At 34.7% G+C, this 21,228-nt stretch overlaps 4 protein-coding genes across 8 annotated transcripts; 3 read left to right on the top strand and 1 right to left on the bottom strand.

Moving 5' to 3' along the window:
- The first annotated feature begins 3,596 nt into the window (after positions 1 to 3,596).
- Positions 3,597 to 5,042, top strand: LOC131624034 (protein BIG GRAIN 1-like B). The gene has a single exon (XM_058895039.1). It carries the CDS (start codon positions 3,775 to 3,777, stop codon positions 4,846 to 4,848), a length of 1,074 nt encoding a protein of 357 aa, XP_058751022.1. The 5' UTR covers positions 3,597 to 3,774; the 3' UTR covers positions 4,849 to 5,042.
- A 2,008-nt stretch (positions 5,043 to 7,050) lies between these two features.
- LOC131597178 (pyrophosphate-energized vacuolar membrane proton pump 1-like) lies at positions 7,051 to 7,864 on the top strand. The gene is made up of 3 exons (XM_058869889.1): positions 7,051 to 7,118; positions 7,313 to 7,399; positions 7,495 to 7,864. Exons 1-3 carry the CDS (start codon positions 7,051 to 7,053, stop codon positions 7,862 to 7,864), a joined length of 525 nt encoding a protein of 174 aa, XP_058725872.1.
- A 121-nt stretch (positions 7,865 to 7,985) lies between these two features.
- Positions 7,986 to 11,668, top strand: LOC131624007 (probable WRKY transcription factor 21). Of its 5 annotated transcripts, none has more exons than XM_058895025.1 (6): positions 7,986 to 8,282; positions 8,386 to 8,436; positions 9,056 to 9,181; positions 9,670 to 9,905; positions 10,022 to 10,062; positions 10,310 to 11,668. In XM_058895025.1, exons 1-4 carry the CDS (start codon positions 8,047 to 8,049, stop codon positions 9,746 to 9,748), a joined length of 492 nt encoding a protein of 163 aa, XP_058751008.1. In that variant the 5' UTR covers positions 7,986 to 8,046; the 3' UTR covers positions 9,749 to 9,905; positions 10,022 to 10,062; positions 10,310 to 11,668. The 5 variants fall into 5 exon arrangements, with proteins under 5 accessions (XP_058751008.1, XP_058751004.1, XP_058751011.1 ...); XM_058895021.1 differs by having other exon boundaries at positions 10,022 to 10,081; XM_058895028.1 differs by having other exon boundaries at positions 9,765 to 10,081.
- Positions 11,669 to 17,649: 5,981 nt separating this feature from the next.
- LOC131597172 (protein MAIN-LIKE 1-like) lies at positions 17,650 to 19,783 on the bottom strand. The gene is made up of 3 exons (XM_058869883.1): positions 19,217 to 19,783; positions 18,460 to 19,137; positions 17,650 to 18,312 (listed from the first exon to the last, which is right to left on the bottom strand). Exons 1-3 carry the CDS (start codon positions 19,382 to 19,384, stop codon positions 17,650 to 17,652), a joined length of 1,509 nt encoding a protein of 502 aa, XP_058725866.1. The 5' UTR covers positions 19,385 to 19,783.
- Positions 19,784 to 21,228: the final 1,445 nt, after the last annotated feature.

Raw genomic sequence — 21,228 nt, 5'->3', positions numbered from 1 at the left:
TTCTATATTTGACTCCAATCCTTGACCACACAATATCTCAAGCATCGACCCTACCAAATATTAAATTCCGTTGAAGATCAATTAACCATAAGAAATCGAAAGTACATTAGATCATTGTCTAATTGTTGGTGGAATCCAGCCTCACATTTTCTCATTTTCTAATTATTCATCACATTACATGCACTTGAATTCAAAGACCAATTCAATGACCTTTCTATGTCACGTTTTTTCATTTCCTTCAACTAAGGGTACATAGTGGGTCATCATGGTTGTATATATCATAGTTAATGTCTTGAAATTCATCAACATTGAGGAAACCAAATATTTGAAGCATGTGGTGATGACAAGTGTTTTGGGGGCAAATCGTTGATTTTCTTGGATATAATAGCTATGGTGGGGTTTGATGGATCTTAGTGTAAGTCCAATATATCATTCTCAATTGGGTTAATGATGGAGTTTTGATTTTGACAGGGGCGGAGCCAAGGCCCAGCTAGCCCGGGCAGGCGCCCGGGCTCTATCCCTATTTTGTTTGTACTCTCCCAATTTAATAATCGATTTTTAGACAAAATCAGGGGAAAAATTAGGGGCAAAATTAGTAAAAATAGGGTGTGAAAATTAAAACAGATGAATAATCAATGGTGTAAATTTTTTGCCCAGGCTGCCTAAAATTTCTGACTCCGCCACTGGATTTTGATATAGTTGATACTTGGTCACCTTGTGAAATTAATCAATGACTGTAGCAAGCAATTGTAATGGTAATGAATGTGAAATTTGTGTATTATTTGATCATACCCATGCGCACAATAATTTGATTTCATTAAATTTGTCAGTTGGAGGGGTTTCATATAGATAGTTACATGACAAATAACCGATTTAGACATTTTTCTTTGCGTGGAGCAAGGTGTTTCGTTTTAGTTATGACAAAAGTCCATGTCACCTTAACCTTATATGCTTACAATATATTTATTAACTCGTATTGTTTTAAATATGTAATGTGATGGAGTTTTTACCAAGCTCGAGCAAGAACTAACATCTTTGGAAATTTTTTACCCTATATTCCATACATTTAGGTTCATTTACACCATTTGTTGGATTCATTTCACATAATTTATTATTTAGGGGTTGGGGTTTTGTGTAAGTCTCTAGTGTGGAAAACTTCTCGCCGTATATGTTTTCGTGTGGCATTCAAGGGCATGAATTCGCCAAAGGTCTTATGGAAGGCTAAAAGGTTCTCATTTCCCTAATTGGTATGATAGTTGTTTATCTTTTGGATGAGGGAGTCAGATCCTTAGTAAATGCATTCTTGTGCGTCTCTTTCTCTCTTCTATGCTTTGTTTTCCACATCTTTTACATAACATTCCTCTATCACTATTATCTCTTTCATTGAGTCTGCAAATTTTTGGACGGGAAATTCGTTGAAGTGGTTGACCTTGAGTTTATTCTGAAAGGCCATCATTAATGTATTCTTGCAAGGACTCTGAATGCCTTCGAAGTACATTGAATAGGCTTGAATGGATACCTCACGATACTTACTCGCTGAAAAATGATGGCTTAGTTTTATGGACAAGTTGTGACAGCTGATTATAGAGAATTTGAGAGGGATCATATACTAGCACATGACCGCCTCATTCAAGGTTTTGAAGAAAAGCTAACACTTGAGTGAATCCATGGCACCTATAATAGTCATTTGTGTATTGAAGATAGTGACATGCTCTTGAGGATCTTTTCTCTGTCAAATGTAACCAAAGTGGGGTTGAATGTCCAAAACTTCTATGCCTTCTTGTTGCTCGTTTTGTCGTTGTTGTTGAATGGTTTGGACAATGGTGTGTAGGGTTTAGTTCTGAAAATGCAATTCGTCCATAACAACCTCTAAGGGTGGTAAATGGGCATGCACGCCCCATTTAGGCCTGCTTCCCAAAAGCCTGCAAAAAATAGGGCGGGTGGGGCGGATATAGTTAAGGTACGGGATTAAAACATTGACCCTCCCTGCAAAAAAATGAGGGTGGTGTAGGGTGGGTTTGCGGAGAATACACTTCTAAAGCTAAAAAATTGCAAAAGTTTATGATAATGTTTGCGCCCGCAAAAGTCTACGAAAAATGGGACAGGGCGGGACCATCATATTAGAGGATGCAAGCCTAAAATCTTGGTCTACCCCTTGAAAAAATATGGGCAAAACGTGTATGCCTGATGAGGTAACTCCGTTTTGCTACCCCTAATGACCTCCATATTTGTAAGGACTCTTGGTCGCCAATACTGGATGAAACTCGTCTGGCCACCATTGTGAAACGATGACGAGGGTAACAAAATTCTTGAAAAGGTGTTGTCCATGAGTGTTTTAATTAAGTCACACGGTACGCGCTAACTATACTTATTGTGGGTACAATAGTAGAGACCCTGTCTAAGATAAGCCAATCAGATGTATTTAATTCGTGATATGAAAAAGTGATCATTAGACCTAGCCTTTGAGGTAAATATATATAATCTTTTGTGACCAAGTGAAATGCGTAGAGTCTTGGACTACATTCTTATTTTTGACTCACATGACCTCACTCCATCAAGAAACGTGGTTGTTGACTCATCACATAGAATACAACAAGATACGACGAGATGACCTTAATGACAAACCACATGTTCATATCATCGAGTCCATTTAATTTTTCTTTGCTCATGTCATGTGGTCATCAGTGAATGAACCTAGGTTGTTAATCTCAAGTAAACTTGAGCCACAATAAACATAATAATTCATAACACTCCAAACACAAAGCGTGTAAGAAGAAAGTGATTAAAAAGAGATATAACAATCCAATTATTTCTTAAAGCTAGTATTCAATGAACATCAATTTCTTAAAACCCAACACCTCAAAAAATTATTACATAAACTTCACAAATAACTTATTCAAATATTTAATTGCATTCATGTATACCCAATTATAACTATAATATATTTTTTAGGATTTAAAATACATTAATATAAAAATAATATTATCATGTCTATGTGTACGATTTAACAAGAGACGTGTCATTAAAGTTAAAAAAAAAAACCAACTCATCATAATATTTAAAAACATAAACCAATCAAACAATTCATAAATAATTAATATATAATAACTATTGATCATAACTAGTACTACTATTAAGTATTGGGAAATGATAACCAGTGTTCCAGGGGCACTGTTAAGAATTTGAAATGGTATGTTTAATTTATTAAAGACTTGTATTTAATGGAATGAAAATAGAAATAATTGACTTTTTTTAAAAAAATAAAAGGTATATTTTCTTAAAACTACTTGTATTTAATGCATTGTAAATTAAAATAATTTATTTATTTATAAAATATTATTTATATTTGGAATCTTTAACAGTGTCTCTGGAGCACTACTTAGCATGACCCTTAAATATTAACAATAATTTATTAACTAGTACAATATTTTCTCCATTATCATTTTTACACATGAGGATGATATATTTCCTCATTGGGAAAGCTCTCCTCACTAACTCAATATGGCATACCACACTACTTTTGCCACATCAGCATATGTACAACATGACACTCACTCACTCACTCTTTCTACCCTTTATAAACTCACCCTCTCCCCTTCTACCCTTCACTCAAACTCCTCTCACAACCCATACACATCTCTTCTCCTTTTCTCATACAATTCTCATACAACTTCAATTGATTTCAACACCTCCCAAACTTCCCATATCCTTCTCTTTTTCACCCCTTCCTCATCATTTCCTAGTTGCTTCTTATTTTCCCACCAAATTCACTGCATGGCCAAAATGTACAAATTGGAAAAAACATCTACAAAACACGACAGGTTCCTAAACCCTTCATTCTCTTCCACTCTCCTAGACCAAATTTACCGTTCCATCGACGATGGAGAAACAACACCAACCACATTTTACAGAGAACAAAAGCCAACGGTTATCAACAAACTAGTAACAACCGATAGAAAACAAAACTACAACAAACCAAAAACCGAAAAAGCCATCCCTGTCGTGAAAAAACCCGACAGCAGAAAATTCCATCAACGCGACCACGAACAAGATGCTCTGTTCTTCAGTTCCACTTCCATTTCTTCCGATTCTAGCTCCGGTGGATTCTCCTCCGATACAGACTCCCTATACGGCACGAAGTCACGTGCCTCGTCGGGTTTCATTCCACCGAGACCTAAACCCGTAAGAACAAGCGCCTCGTTCAGATTCGAAGGCGAGAAACAGAGGAATCACGTTATCGACTGTTTTCATCGAAGTTCAGAAACCAAACTGCGCACAGAAAATCGCGGCGAGGAAGCGATTTTAATAAAAAGCAAATCAAGAGCGGTAAAGATTTACAACAATTTGAAGAAAGTGAAGCAACCGATTTCACCAGGAGGAAGACTCACGAGTTTTCTTAACTCTCTGTTTCATAACAATAATAACAATAATGAGAAGAAAACTAAAGGTTCTTCTTGCTGTAAAGACGAACGAAACAAAGTAGCTTCCACTACGTGTTCTTCTGCTTCTTCGTTTTCGCGGTCTTGTTTGAGTAAAACGGCGTCGTTTTGTCAAAGAGATAACTACAAGACGGTGCGTTTTTGTGGCGTGGAAGAAGGTAGGGTTAAAGTGGAGGAAGCTACTAGAAAGTTTTTGAATGAGTATCGTTGTAATAGCTACAACAAGAAGAATAATGATTTAGTTTTGTTAAAGGATTTGCGTGTTAATCAGAATGATGATGAAGATGATGATGACGTGGCGAGTTGTGCGAGTTCTGATTTGTTTGAGTTGGATCATTTGGGTGTGTTGGGAGATGGTAGGTATTGTGAGGAGCTTCCTGTGTATGGAACAACTCGTGTTAAATGTTAATTAATTAGTACTAATCATGTTATTAGTACTAATGATGTTATTAGTACTAATAAATTATTGTTAATGATGGAGTCATTATAATCTAGAAGTCTGTCATAGATATAGGAATAACAGAACCATTTTGATATTTGTTTGGTTGTTTTCTTAACTATATTTGTATGATTAAATACGAATAGAAGAACCATTTTGATATATGTTTGGTTGTTTTCTTTAAGTTCCTTATGTTTTCATGATTAAAGTTGGCAAAGAATGATAAACTAATTTTGTAACTTGATGGTTTAACGGTTGCAACCGCGTAAAAAATTTCGTGACTTCGATAAGTACAATTGTTTCGACATTGATTACGGTCGTCACAATATGAATTAATCATAATTTATTCTCTATCACAAAAATAATAAATTGCAGTATCATTATTAACTCCTTTTGATACAGTTTTGCCGCAGTAAGAGACCGATCTTTAAAATCTTGTAACATGTTTTGGTGTATGTGTAATATTGTTGTAGCTGTCATAGAATCTGCTGTATTTTTTGAAATGATCAAGAATATGATGTAAAGAAGAGTGAATGGGATACTTGTGAAAAAGTGTTGTGGGGATACGTTAATTTTGGATGATCTCTCATGATAAAGCATTTTCAATGGAAACTTAGTGAGAGAATAGGTTTAAGGGAAAAGGAAGAAAAAGAAGAGGGAAAAACGAGAGATTCGAGATTGCAATCACAAGCAAACTGAGTGAAAGGGTTTTGATGCTGATGGTAAAGGCAAAGGCAGATCTTCATCCATCGGAATAGATAAAGTCATCTAAGACTAATAAAGCTTTTGCTTTAATTTATCTCTTTCTTTATAAAAAAAACAAAATTTCTTTCATTTTAAGTTCTTCTTACTTACTAGCACTAGTACAAAAAGAACAATATAATTTTAAAATTTACACCCAATATTCTAAAAACGGGTGTAAATAAGAAATTTGATAGCAATTTTATAAATAAAATTTTATTTTAAGTATTAACATGTAATAAATTACACTCTATTTATTAAAAATCGGGTGTAAATTAAAAATATTATTATAATCCTATCTCAATTACTCCCATTTAATTTAAAACGGGTGTAAATTTTGCTTAAAAAGTTAATTAATTTTATAACTCAATTTCACACCACAAATGGACATATCACGATCTTCAAACATTCGTTCCAACATACAACTATTCAGATCGCAGCAAAGCAACACACAAAACCCATCATCCATCTGCAGCACATCGACAGATCCTCCGTCTTTAATATCAACTTTCAGCACTGATTTCCTCTGATCTTCAACGCGAGCTTCACCTCACAGACCACATCATCATCATCGGCGGAAACTGACACACACAACTGCAACGATTCGAGAACGCAGCTGAGCTCAATGCAGCAACGTCATCGATCATCATTATCTGATTCAATCAGCAATAACGATTCAGGACACTTCTCCGATGATATTTTCGCTCATTTTTAACCAAAACCAAAGCCACCCTAATTCTCACCATCAAAACGAGGTTGAGATTCTATCTGATTACTAATCAAGTGTTAGTTTTCTCGCGTGCGTGTATCACACCCAAGTAAGTTCTCACTGTTCCTCTTGCATATTTAACTCCGAATTTTATGATTCTTTTTTCTTGTAATTTCTCAACAATTTGTTTATGCTAAATGTAAAATTAATAGGTAAATTTGAACTTTCAAGTGTGAGATGCATCAGATTCATGGAAAGTGTTTGTAAAAATGTATGTTTGAACTTTGAAGGACCTCTTCATATTTACTATGTTTGGGTAAGCTGCTCATTATATCATCCATTTATTTGTTCACTATCTTAGGTATCAGTTACTAATATTCTTTAAGGATGTTGAATTAATAACATTAGTTGACCCACTTGTATCTCTATAATTCTAATCATTTGCTCTAAGGTTTGATGAATTGCATTACTCTTTACTATGTAATCTGAATATTGTATACTATCGAATCTTTTTAGGTATATGTTATTATTTTTTCAATATTAATCAACTGCGAAACCACTCGGATAATTTTCGAGCCATGCAATGCATTTTGAATGTAGCTAGTTATACTCATACCTGCTACTCTGAAAAGATCTTCAACTGAATCTGGTAGAATTGTGAGCTTTCATGTTGTTCCAATTTCGCTTTTCCATTGGGGTGGTGTCCGTGGATTTTGACTCTAATGGGAACTAGGCTTGACGGTGGGCTGGAATTTTCTGTTTGTCCTGCAGAAACCTTGAATGTCAGATGGTTTTTGTTTTAATGCTCCTACACAATGTCTACCCACTAGTATAGTGTTAGCATCTCTTACTGTTTATACTAGACATAATATTAAGGTTACCTTCTTCATGATACTCTGAAGCTTCTTCATTTACTAAATAATGATTTAAATGATAAATTTTGAACAGTCTTGGTACTTAATGGATTGGTTTTGGCTCTTGCAGGCAGCTATTCTTGTGTGTATCTGTTGGTCTTTGGGCAGGTCTTATCATTGGATTTGTTACTGAATACTATACCAGTAATGCATACAGGTAAGCAATTATGAATCCTATTTTGCAATTTCACCTTCATTCATCCAATTGGTTAGATACTAACAGGACTTGCATTTTCTTTCTGGTTTTTGCAGCCCTGTGCAAGATGTTGCTGATTCCTGCAGGACTGGTGCTGCTACCAATGTTATCTTTGGCCTTGCCTTGGGATACAAGTTTGTTATCATTCCAATTTTTGCCATTGCAATTAGTATTTTTGTTAGTTTTAGTTTTGCTGCCATGTATGGTGTTGCTGTTGCCGCTCTTGGAATGTTGAGTACCATAGCAACCGGATTAGCCATTGATGCATACGGTCCAATCAGTGACAATGCCGAAGGTATTGCTGAGATGGCTGGAATGAGTCACAGAATTCGTGAAAGAACCGATGCTCTTGATGCTGCAGGAAACACAACTGCTGCCATTGGAAAGGTTCAGTTTTCCACTTTTTTCTTCTTTCTTTTCACCTAGTTCAATCTGAAGAATTTCTTAATTTAAGAAGCTTTTCTTCTTTTTTCCTTCACTTTGTTCCGCTTCCTCAAAACATGTTTATAATTGAAGGATATTCAATATATTTGGGTATTTCAGGCATAACTCTGTACTTGTGACGACTATCTTTCTTCCACACACTAATTGTTTAGAGTGAATTACACATGCCTAAAACCAAGAACAAGAGCAATGGACATAAAACCAAGTTCGGAGATGACAAGGATGGAAACACCTTGCCTTCAGGACCAGTGAAGCGGAAAAGGATGCGTCCTGCTAATCAGAAGAGAACAGCTGCATCTGAGATGTCTGCCTCAGCACAACTCGTGTTAGATGCAACAGGGAGCAGGTGCAACCGGAAAAACAGTCCTATTTGGTTTACTTTAGTTGCTTCAGAAGACCAGTAAGTTACCTTTCTATATGCAATCTCTATTCTATTGATCTTATAAATCATAAGTTATTTATTTCTATGGATCCTAAAGCATTGCATTGACCTTGTTATTCAGGAATGGAGAAATTTCCTTGCCACAGATCTCTGCTTGCTATTTAAAAATAAAGTAAAATTTTCAACTCATGTACTCTTTCTGCTTCTCTTTTTCATTCTCACCATTTTTTTCTTGAAATTTAGCAAGCAAATTAACCTGTGAATCAACATGACAGAAATCACCCCTTTCCACATTTTTTCAGTTCGTGCTAGATGTTTATAAAATGATATGAAAATGTGGTTTTGTATGCTGATTTATAATCTCATAATAGAACTATAATATAATGTTTGTAAGTCTAATTAACCACTTTAGTTAGGCTGAAATTTAAGTTCCCAAGGAGTAAATTAAACGTAAAGGTAAAACAAAAAGATTGTTTTTTTACATATGAAAGATGTCTTAGATAAAAAAATCACCTTTTTAAATAGATGATTGTTGAATGACACAAATCTAATTTCGTGAAATGACTGTGAGTGAAGTTAAGTGAAAAATGAATGTTTTGTTATTTCTTTATTGTTCAAACTTTCGCTCTCTTTAACACTCGTATTCATAACAATTTTGCTATAAAAGCTAATATGGTCTTTTCTCGCATCCAAATTTGGCTTGTGTTTGTTGAGTTCATAAATTTAGACTTTAGAGTTTCAAGAATCTCTTATAATATGACATTAATAACTTTATATGTCTTTATTCACAGGAAGCATAGAGTGAAGATATCAATTAAGGCGCCTGCTATCAGCAACAAACTTGCTGATATCCCTCCTGATGATTACTCGTGGAGGAAGTACGGGCAGAAGCCGATCAAGGGCTCTCCTCACCTAAGGTATATTCAAGTTCAACCTTTGCTTCTAGAAAATTGATTTTATGGTGTTATCTTTCTCTGTGGGATATTATAGTTTGTTAACATGATCATGATGTACTAGCCTGTTGGGATTTTGATAATTCTTGTTTGTGTATATGTTGATTGGAGTTTTCTAAGAAATTCTCGGTCGAGTCATTCCGATTTCTCCTAAATTTTTGTATGTGGTGTCAAATGCAAAATAGTATCTTTTCATTTTGTACGATAAATCATGTATCGTCACTGGATTGAAAAGTAAACCAACTTATTCAGATATGTTGGATTGGTGATTATATTAAAGCTTTCATGTACAAGTTACTTGCTATATAAGTAACCATATTCACCTGTATGAAAGGATGATGATGAGTAATGAAAATTCTGCAACCTATCTTTCTTCTTCACTCTCTTTTTTGCATTTTTACATGCTTAGCTTGATTCTTAATACTAAAATATTACCTGTATATATATTTTAGGACTGAATCGGATTTGATCGAAGAGATTATCAAAACAGTTTTACTAAAATTGAGTCACAAGTATACAAATGAACTCTGATGCTTGTTCTTACCAGATGAAAACTATTCAAGCATTGAGTCATTAGTAAAATATGATTCAGGAGAAGTTAAAATAATTGGAATATGGGGCATGGGAGGCATAGGAAAGACAACCCTTGCTGCTGCCATATTTCAGAAGGTCTCTTCCCTATATGAAGGTAGTTGTTTACACTATATGAGGTGATCATGTATTCTAGTTTTGAAAGTTGTAGTGCCACAAAAATCAACCGTTGGAGAAAACTCAAAGCTGCCTCTTCTACATTTAATGTGTTAGATTTTGGGGCGAAAGGTGATGGACGCGCCGACGACAGAAAGGTGACTGAAAATAAGACTAGTATGTTTGTCTATTTATTTCTCTGTCTATCTGACTGTTGTTTAATGTGAGGGTGAAAAGTGTTAACCTAACGGTTTCTACGACTATTGTACCGTAAAATAGTTGTAGAGGATTCTAACACGATTATCCGATATACACTTGAAATTTATTAATGTTTATGAGTATTTTTAATCATATAGATACTCAATTACTTAGAACTATTCTCATTTTTGTTTTACAAAATGACAGGCTTTTGAAGATGCATGGGCAGCTGCTTGTAAGATTGAGGCTTCAACAATGGTTGTTCCATCTGGTTCTGTTTTTCTTGTAAAACCAATTTCATTCTCTGGCCCTAATTGTTAGCCAAACATTGTTTTTCAGGTGAATTTTGAGTTTGTCTTATTCACTTTTCTTACATTTTCATGCATTCTATGTCAAGTCAAATACATAATGTTTTAGAATTTAATTCATCAAATTTTTTACATTATAAACTAATCATCTAGGCCGGTCTAAGGCCAAGCCAATAAAACAAGGGCTTTGAGCCTAAAAATATATTTTACTATATAATTTTTTAAAATTTTAATTATGACTACATAAAATTACACATACGATTATTAGTTTAAAATTTTAAATTCAATATTCTTATATTGAACAATTAAAAATCACATTTAAACTTAGATTATGATTGTGAATGGACGTATGCGTGAATGAGGTGAATTTGATTTGAATATTTTTACACTAAAAATGTATAAAATTAAAACTCTATTTAATATATTGTTGTATGTGAAAACAAATGCAGTTAGAGTCGGGGTGTACCCAAAGGAGCCTTAATCGAAATCTTTCTCCTCTCTTGTCTACACTTCACCTATAATTTATTTTCTATTCTATTATCAAGTGTCTTTTTGCGTCATATACGACTCATATTCATGCTAGAAATATCCAGCAGGGTTGATTGTTGTATTCTTTTATTCTTTCTTTGTGGCCATTCTATCTTCCGTGACCTGTTTGGTTGTGAAAAGAGACGTCAATGCTTGGAGCTTGGAACCCAAGCTAAGGTTGCTAACTAACTATGTATTGTATTTGTTTTGGAATCTGAAACTTCACTGTTAAATATTTCCAGGGAGTGTTTGGCTCTGCATTTCAAGTTGGTGTGACTACTTGGTGTTTGCACCAGACAGGGCCTGTTTTTGTTTCCATGTTTAAGCCTATAGGAATTGTGATATCGGTGGTTTAAGACTAAAACCTTTGTTAACATTTTTTAAGAAATTAGAGGTTTGTTGTGTGGCTCTGAATTGCTATATAATGAATAATTTTGTAGACTTTGCTTGAGAAGATGAAGTCGGTGTACACGAATGTAGAAGGTTTTCCTCCGGATCGAATTGTGGAAAGCAATTGCTTCTCCAGGGCGTGGTATTTTGGCCATGGATGAATCCAATGCTACATGTGGAAAGCGGTTGAATTCAATTGGACTAGAGAACACCGAAGCTAACCGTCAAGTATGGCGTAAAATTATATATGAAGAAAGTGTTATGACTTGGTTAAAATATAATTTTTATGTGTATGATTTTATAGTACTTGAAATATTATGAATGCACATGATTTTGTATACTTTTTGGTTAATATTAAAAATATTTTAACTTAGTTAAAATATGATTTTTATGTGTATGATTTTATAGTATTTGCAATATTATGACTGAAAATGAAATATAACTAAATGGTGTATATGAAATAGGGTGTAAATAGATTTAAATATAATATAATTGTTCATTCATAAATGACGTATTTACACCCGATTTTTATTAAAATAGGGTGTAATTAAGAAAGTATCTACACCCAATTTTAATTAAAACAAGGTGTAATTAAAACGTAATTACGCCCAATTACACCCGATTTTTATTAAAACAGGGTGTAATTAAAACGTAGTTACACCCAATTACACCCGATTTTTATTAAAACAGGGTGTAATTAAAACGTAGTTACGCTCAATTACACCCGATTTTTATTAAAACAGGGTGTAATTAAAAAGTAATTACACCTAATTACACCCGATTTTTATTAAAACAGGGTGTAATTAAAAACGTAATTACACCCGATTTTTATTAAAATAGGGTGTAATTAAAAACGTAATTACACCCGATTTTTGTTAAAATAAGGTGTAACGTAGAACATATTTACACCCGATATTCTTAAAATAGGGAGTAATTACGAACGTATTTACACCCGTTTTACACCCGTTTTAAACGGGTGTAAATGCGTTAGACATTTCTCACCCTGTGGATATACACCCGATTTTTATTAAAAATAATGGGTGTAAATTTAATAAAAAACGGGTGTAAATTAACATTTTTGTACTAGTGTAGTAAAACTTTATACTATTTTGAAATTCACATATTCCTCTAAACTTGAAGATTGAGCTACCACTCACTCTCTTGTGTATGCAATATTAGGGACACCCTTCTTTGGGAAACTCGTAAGAAGCTTTTGTTGTTGGAAGGGTTTTGGTTAGTTATAAGTATCCATGTGATTAGTAGGTCTCTCGAAGACTGCACAAAAAAGTGGAAAATTGGGTTGAATGAAAGAAAACATTGGGTTGCTAATGTTGTTTGTGGTTTGTTTATGTGGTCCACACTAAAGTTCTCAAACAATCTTTGTCTATGTTATGCTGGAAAAGACAAAGTCATGGACATTGGTGATCCCTAGAACTAGAAAGAACAAGTGATCAAACTGTTATCATTGCCTTGATTAAAGATTTTTTATTTTCACATTCCAACATTTTGGTTTGGGTCAATATCAACACCTTTTTTTAGTGGTGAAAAAATGATTTAGATCATCTACTTGTGGTTTTGTGAGTGTGATAAAAGAGATTGAAAATATGAGAAAAAAAAGTTGAGAAAAAAAACATATTTTAGTATTTTAATAGAAATTTCAAGAAAAAATTCTTGAGGACTAGAATATACCAAAATAATTTACGTTGATTTATAATAAATCTCCATACTCTAGTGCAATTTTTTATTTCTAATCTCATTTAGTACTTTCAATTTTTTTCTGATGTATTTCTCTATTCTTTTCATAATTGTACTATATATATTTTTTAAGTACAGAGTTTTTTTAAATTCTATTTATTGTAATGATGATTTTATATGGGTGGTTCCACTAATGCACCTATTAAAAATCAAGCTTCCCTTTGACGTCCATTATCAAAGTGACGGTTCTGGCTATTTTTTGTAATTTTTACCATTTATTTTTTAGAATATTGGAGATTGAAGAACCATGTCACAAATTGCAACATGTGTCGGATTCTTTATCATCACCATCAATTTTGCATCCATCATTAAGGTCAATGTAGGCACCATTGTTGTTGTTGTTACCATTGCAATGTTTTCTATCATTGTTGTTGTTACAACCTCCGTCATTGTCGTTATCGCAGTCTCTTTCACTGACATTGTCGTGGCCTCTACCATTGACATTATCGGGACCTCTTCCACGACTGATGCTAATTAGTGAAAAACGTCGTCACCATTGCTTATAGTCGAACTAGTCAGGGTTAGTGGCCATCAAATAGAATATACGTCATTGAATTGGGTTGGGTCATAAGAAGTCAATTTATAGTACAAATTATCGAAAATTTTACTTCGTACCCCTACAATTGCCCTTCTACCCCTACAATTTTGTAAAAATGCCAACTTTACCCTCAATAGTTAATAACCATTTTACCATTTTACTTTTTACCATTCATCTAAAAAGTCAAAAAAATTCAAATCTGCACCCCTACGCACCTTCAATTCGGAACACTTCTGGTAAGTCATCCGGTTCACAAATTAACAAACCGGAACACATTATACAAGTCATCCGGTTTGCTTTTTTTTCTTCCCGGAAGATATTCTAAAACTGTTCCGGTAATACGAAAATCAAACCGGAACAGATAAGCAAAGTGTTCCGGTGCATTTGTAATCAAACCGGAACGGTTTTGAAAAGTGATCCGGTGAACTTGATATCAAACCGGAACAGATTGGAAAACTGTTCCGGAACGCATTTTGTATTTTTAAATTTTTGGTTTTTTTTTGTAGGTATGGAAGTTCCGCTCCAAATTTGTCGGAAAAACGAGACAGCTATAGATACCACTGATGTTTTCACAACTTCACAGAGATTTGTCACACGGGAAGAAGTTATCCGCTGGGTTAAAGAGACCGGAATCAACAATAAAGTGACTGTTATCATAGCGCGTTCAGACACTGAAACAGGCAAAAGAGGAAGAAGTAACAAAGTTATATTTGCGTGCGATAAAGGTGGAAAATATAAGGATAAAAGTGAGACTCAAAGTGCTACTAAGAGATGTGGATGTCCATTCAAAATCAGATCGACTCCGGCAAAAGATGGGTCTGGATGGAAGGTTGATGTAAAATGTGGAGTTCATAATCATGGTTTACCAGATAGATTAGAAGGCCATTCATTTGTTGGTAGGTTGACAACAGATGAGAAGCAGCATGTTGCTGATTTGACAAAGAGACATGTTCCGCCTAGACACATATTGACTTCCTTGCAAGAGCGAGATCCTGAGAACGTCACTCGGATCACGCAAATATACAAGCATAAAAGTGTGATTGAAGCGGAGATAAGAGGTCCAAGAAGTGAGATACAACATTTGCTTAAGCTTATAGAGGAGGCGAACTATGTTTATTGGAGTAGGAAACGGGATGATTGTGAAGTTGTGAGAGATATTTTTTGGGCTCATCCAGATTCGGTAAAGTTGCTGAATCTTTTTCCTACTGTCTTGATTATGGACGCCACTTATAAGACCAACAAATATAGACAACCTCTGTTTGAAATAGTTGGTATGACATCGACCGAGTTGACATTTGCGGTTGCATTTGCTTATATGGAGTGTGAGCAGACAGAGAGTTATATTTGGGTCTTGGATAAGCTGAAGCAATTGTTTGTGAAGAAAGATGTGGTTCCACAAGTGATTTTGACGGATAGAGATCTTGCTTTGATGAAAGCAGTTGAAGTTGTTTTTCCTACGACGCATAACTTGCTATGTCGCTTTCATATTAACCAAAATGTTGGGATGAAATACAAGGAATATGTGATGAAAGACATGCGAGAGACGATAGGCACATTGTGGAAAGATGTTGTATGGGCTAGTAATGAGGTTGAGTATGGTGTACGGTTGCAATATCTTGAACAAGCATGCTTTGCTTGTACTAACTTCCTCGATTACGTGAAGAACACTTGGTTGATCCCACATAGGCAAAGATTTGTAGGCGCATGGATTAATCTAGTGCTTCATTTTGGTAACACCACGACAAATCGGTATGTCATAATTCTTAAAATATTTATTTAGTATTAATTTTTGGAATATTATATGTTTATACATTCTTTGTTTATTTTAGGGTTGAATCTGCACATTGGAAGCTAAAGCAGATGTTAGGAAACAGCCTTGGTGACATGGTCAAAGTTTGGGAAGCTATGAATTCTAACCTAAAAATCCAAATAGGTAACATTCGAGCTTCGTTTCAAAAAAGTTTTTATGAGGTTGAGCACGCACACATTAGTCCATTTTATGATAATTTGCGTGGTTCAGTATCGAGAGCTGCTTTGAGACGCATTGCAGAAGAGTTATCGAGGCTTGATTATGTGTTAAATAGTAGGGAAACATGTGGTTATACTATGAGAACAAGTTATGGGCTACCTTGTGCTTGTGAGATGGGAAGATCGATTGTTGTTGGAATCCCATTACAAATAGAAAGTGTTCATCTTCAATGGAGGATACTATCTATGGAAGGTGACTTGCCTTTAGATGAGGAAGCTGGTTCGGAGGTTGATATGAATAATGCAATTGATGAATTGTGGAGAAGGTTTAAATCACTAGATGTTGTTGGAAAAAGAGCATTGAAAAGTAGGGTTTGTGAAATTGCATATCCCACAACAACTTCATTGTGTCCACCACCTGAGAAAATAAAAACTAAAGGCGGAGTGAAGAGGAAAGGGAAGAAACCAGTTGGGTATGATGTTTATAGGGATCCTTCAGGTTTTGAGTATGCTGATCTGGCGTCTCAATGTTCACAAAAACAATCGCAAGCATCACAAACTTCCAGGAAGCAATCACAATCAAAGAAGCAATCACAAGCAAAGGATGAGGATTTCACTCTTCAGTTTCCTTGTCATATTAGGCCATATATTACCGAGATTGTTCGGTCTAAGTTTATCCGAAGTGAGAAATGGATTGTTGATAGATCATGTTGGTTTTCAACCACCGGAGAAATGGTTGACACTACCAGAGATGGGTTATTTGATAGCGAATCGGTATAACATTATTCTTGTGCTGCTTGGTAACCCTTGCTTGACCTTTTTTCCTATGACAACAACATTTTCTCCAAGTGCTCCTACATATTGCATTGGCCTTGTCAACAGGAATCATTATCTTCGGGTAACCTTTATATATATTTTATTTAATTACTTATATAATTACTTATTTAATTACTTATTTAATTACTTATATAATTACTTATTTAATTACTTTGTTAATTATTTTTATGTCATGAAATCAGGTTAATATGAAAGAAGGCTTCCCGCTGCCACCCGTCACGGTAGATTGGATGAAGTTTCGTCTTCAAGTGGCGACATCTTGGATGTTAGGATTTGCTGGACGTCTTCAACATTGGCATCATCTTACGCCTATGTTACCATCACGTGTTAATATAGATTAATTAAGTGACTTTAATTTATATGTAATATTTTAACTAAAAACGTCTTAGATTGAGTTATTTTATTTACATCTTAGAAGTTTTTATTTTATTTACAAAAAAACACTAAATTATTATAACATTGAATATAGAACATTAAAACATGATAACAATAACATAGAATATTAAAACATGATAACAATAACATAGAACATTAAAACATAGAACATGATAACAATAACATAAAACATTAAAGCATTAGACTCTTGCAGACGATTCTGGGCGCACCAGCATCTTCAGAACATCCTCAGCAGACCTTGTTAGGTTTACCTCAAACTCGATCGGTCCCTTTGTTATCTTACGGCGGTGTGATTTCCACATGTCTTTCATATCACCATCACATTTCAACTCCACAATATTATAACTTATCCTTCCATCAACATCCATGTTCCAATTTTCACGATACCAGATTTTAGTCACCACTCGGTTATCAGTTTCTGGCAACTCTTCTTTCACCCAACTTTTAAGTGACTCGAGTCTCCCGCAATCGTTAGGTATTGAAAGCTTCATGGGTTCCTTAGTTCCAGTATAGAAAACAATTGTGTCAACCATAAAATTACCAAGAGACATTCTGAAAAATATGATATTTTGTGTCAACACTAGGAGGTCCTATTTATAGGCCATGAGGGCAATCTTATCCGCACAATATCTTATCCACATAATATCTTATCCAAATAAGATATCTTATCCAAATAATATAAACTATAGAATAAAATATAATCCAAAATATACAATAAAATATAGAATAAAACAAAAGACTAAAATCAACTATAGAATCCAAAATATAATCCAGAATGCACCATAAAATTATCCAAAATGTAATATCTAAAATAAAATATAACATAGTCAATGCTCATCGGCGATGCGCAACACCTCAAATAAGTCAGCATACGCGACATCATCCTCCTCGGCCTCTACCTGCCGGAGATAACGGCGAACCAGTGTGGAGGCACGAGCCCAATCTGGATCAGCTGGTCCTGCATCAAAGACAGGAACTGGAACCTCTCTACGCTCACTAGGTGGGGGCGGCACAACCTGAGGATGAGACACACGGTAATACCACTCTAAATATCCATCCACCGTCTCATGAGGGTATCCCACCGCCTCCGTACCTCTAATCACATCTGTCACGCTCTGGTGATAACCAATCCACTCCACAGCAATCTCATCGTTGCTGAGCGTATCAGCAGGAGGTGCAGGCGGGATATACTGGCGAATACCAAACTGGCGAAGACACCTATCGGGTAAGTACAACACATGTATGTCACCCCAAACAAGGAAACCTCTGTATAAAGATAGCTCGTTAAAAGCAATATGAGGTCGATGATCCTCGAATGGACGCCATATGACGTCTGTAGGTGTCAGCTGATCCAATATCGGTCTATATGCATCCACCTTGATGGCCCCCTGTCTGTAGAACCATCTCATCGCCCTCGGAAGCCCTTGGTTGTCTGACCGCCAATTTTCTCCTTTCCTTCCCAGAGTAGGAAAGTACTCATGTATCCAACACTGTTAACAAATAAATTAAATGATATTCATTAATACCAATGTTTATATATATATATATATATATATATATATATATATATATATATAAAATAATATAAATTATAATATATGAATAAACATATAATTAATTAAAAATAACATAAATACCTGTAGAAGAGTAGGATATCCACCGAGTTGCTTGCAACTAAACATAGATGCATCCCCAAGGTGGCGATAAAGAGTGGCCAGTGCCGCTGATGCCCAACTGTATGAACCAAGCCCACGTAGATCTCTAAACAATAGCAAATATCGGGCCTCAACCAGGGTAAATGTCTTATCCGCAAAAATGGTAGAACCTACCAACATCATCAGATATGCCCTGGTCGCGTAAGTCCAACTACCAGCAGCACGGTACTGCACGAATCTGTCATACAGCCACTGCAGTGAGTAATAAGCTCCCCTGCAAGAACACACATGTACAGCCATGGCATGTCTATCCACTCCCAATAACTCACAGCCAAGATCAACAGCCACCTGCTCTGTGACATGCTCATCAGGATACCAGAACATACCATTGATAGGCAAATGGAGCAGGCACGCAACATCATCTAAAGTAATCGTCATTTCACCAAATGGCATGTGAAACGACGAAGTCTCAACATGCCACCTCTCCACAAATGCTGAGACGAGATTAACGTCTATCTTGGTCAGGCTAGTTCTCTGAAGAGAAGCCAGACCTGACCTAGACACGATAGCCTCAATCTCAGGTGGGAGCTGCTGAGGCACTCTCTCCTGGAGCTTCGTCCCGTGCCCAGCAACTTTAAGCTCCTTTTTAGAGCCTCTTTCCTGAAAATAAATAAAAAAACCACATTAGAAGATATAATAATAAATTCTATTTAAAATAAATCAAATAATTTTTACTTACCTCTCCGTACCATAACCGGCGAGCAACATGGTCTTGATATCGAACAAGTAAAGATAAATCTGATGGTCCACCAGGATATCCAACTGGCTGTGGTGGTGGGTTAGAGGAACCAGCTTCGTCGCGGCGGCGGCGGGTATGTGGTCTCCCGTCTGGTCCAAGTGTACGCATTTTCCTGAAAAAAAAATTAAAAAAAAAAAAATTAAAAAAAAAATAAAAAAAAACCAAACCGGAACAGTTCCAAAAAGGGTTCCGGTTTGCAACTGAGCTAAACCGGAACAGTTTTCAAAAGGGTTCCGGTGGAGATGAAAACAAACCGGAACAGATTTCAAAAGCGTTCCGGTATCATAGGCAACAAACCGGAAGAGTTCCAAATTGTGTTCCGGTTTGGAAGCGAACGCACCGGAACAGAAACCAAAAGTGTTCCGTGAAGTATTTTTCTGAACCGGACCACTTACCAAATGTGTTCCGGTTTGGAAAGTTAATGAACCGGAAGAGTTTTCCAAGGTGTTCCGGTTTGTGTTTCGTACAGATAAAAGGAGAGTGTTTGTTCAAGATCAGTAAAAAGTGAAAAATGAGAAAAAAATTTCCTATTTATGTAAGGGTAATTTCTTCAAAAAAATATGATTGTTGGGGTAGAAGGGCAAATGTAGGGGTAGGAAGTAAAATTTTCCAAATTATCGTTGTATAGTTGTAAATATTTTAACATGTTATTGTAGGATAATGGTAAGTATTCTTATTAATTATTAAAAACCCTAACCAAAGCTCTTGAATACCATATTAGAGAATAAAAAATACTTTTATGTTTTATTCTTCAAATATGAATAGGAAGATTGCAACTTCATATAAAAAGGATATTCTAAAAAAGTATTATTATGTTAAAAGACTAAAAATAAAAGATAAAAAAATCCGATTAATCTAAAAATGTAATAAAATAATAATATTATATTTATTTGCTTATGTAAACCAAACACATATATGATATATCTATTTTATTATTATTATATCATATTCTTATTCATCTTATTATTTATTTATTTTTGATAAGAACTTGTAATTGTATCATGTTTATATCATATTTTACGCATCAAACAAACTCTTAAAATTTATATTAAATAAATCTTTGCTTCATTTAATATAAAAATCACCTTATCCCCTTTTTAGGCTAAATTGAGATAAGCTTGTTTAAGTTTAACTCTTAAGTTTGTTTAAGTTTAACTCTTCAAAAAATTCAAATCATATTATTTTTTTAAAATTTATATTGAGTTTATTTTAATGAAAATATCATTTAAGTTGCTCTAGCATATGAAATTCAAGAGTCCCATATTAAGCTCTTTTTGGAGTGCATATTAGGGACACCCTTCTTTTGAAAGATAAAGCAAATTGGGAAACTTGTATGAAGCTTTTGTACTTTGAAGAGTCTTGGTTAGTCATAACTATCCATGGGATAAGTAGGTCTCTCAAAGACTCGACACAAAAAAAGAATGAAAATATTGGGTTGAATGAAGGACATTTGGGGTCTCTAATGTTCTACTAGCTTGTTTATGTGGTCCTCATTAAAGTCTCACACAATCTTTAGCTTTGTTATGGTCATTGGTGATCCCAATAATAATAGTTTCCAACATAAATTATGGATCCACTTTTACTTTATATCCTACAACTAGAACTAGAGGAAAGAACAAGTGATCAAACTATGATCATTGCCATGATTAAAGATATTTTGTATTCAGATTCCAACGTTTTGGGTCTATAGCAACACTTTTTTTCTTTTCTTTTTTTACCGTTAAAATAAAAGCAGCAGCTTTTATTAGTAGTGAAATAATCAAGATTTAATCGCACTTTGTTCCTTTTATCTTTTACTCTTTTATGAAATTGGTCTTCACTTTTAAAATACATCAATTTTAGTCTATTTATAAAAAAAGTCATATAAAATGATAATGTAATACATCAATTTTAGTCTATTTATAAATACTTTGATATTTTGATTTTGTCAAGTTGGTGTTTTCCAGTCTTCT

The sequence above is a fragment of the Vicia villosa genome, linkage group LG1 (genome assembly GCF_029867415.1).
Source record: "Vicia villosa cultivar HV-30 ecotype Madison, WI linkage group LG1, Vvil1.0, whole genome shotgun sequence".
NCBI classification, from domain to species: domain Eukaryota; kingdom Viridiplantae; phylum Streptophyta; class Magnoliopsida; order Fabales; family Fabaceae; genus Vicia; species Vicia villosa.
The sequence above is the reverse complement of the archived record's forward strand: the minus strand, read 5'-3'. Positions and strand labels throughout refer to the sequence as shown.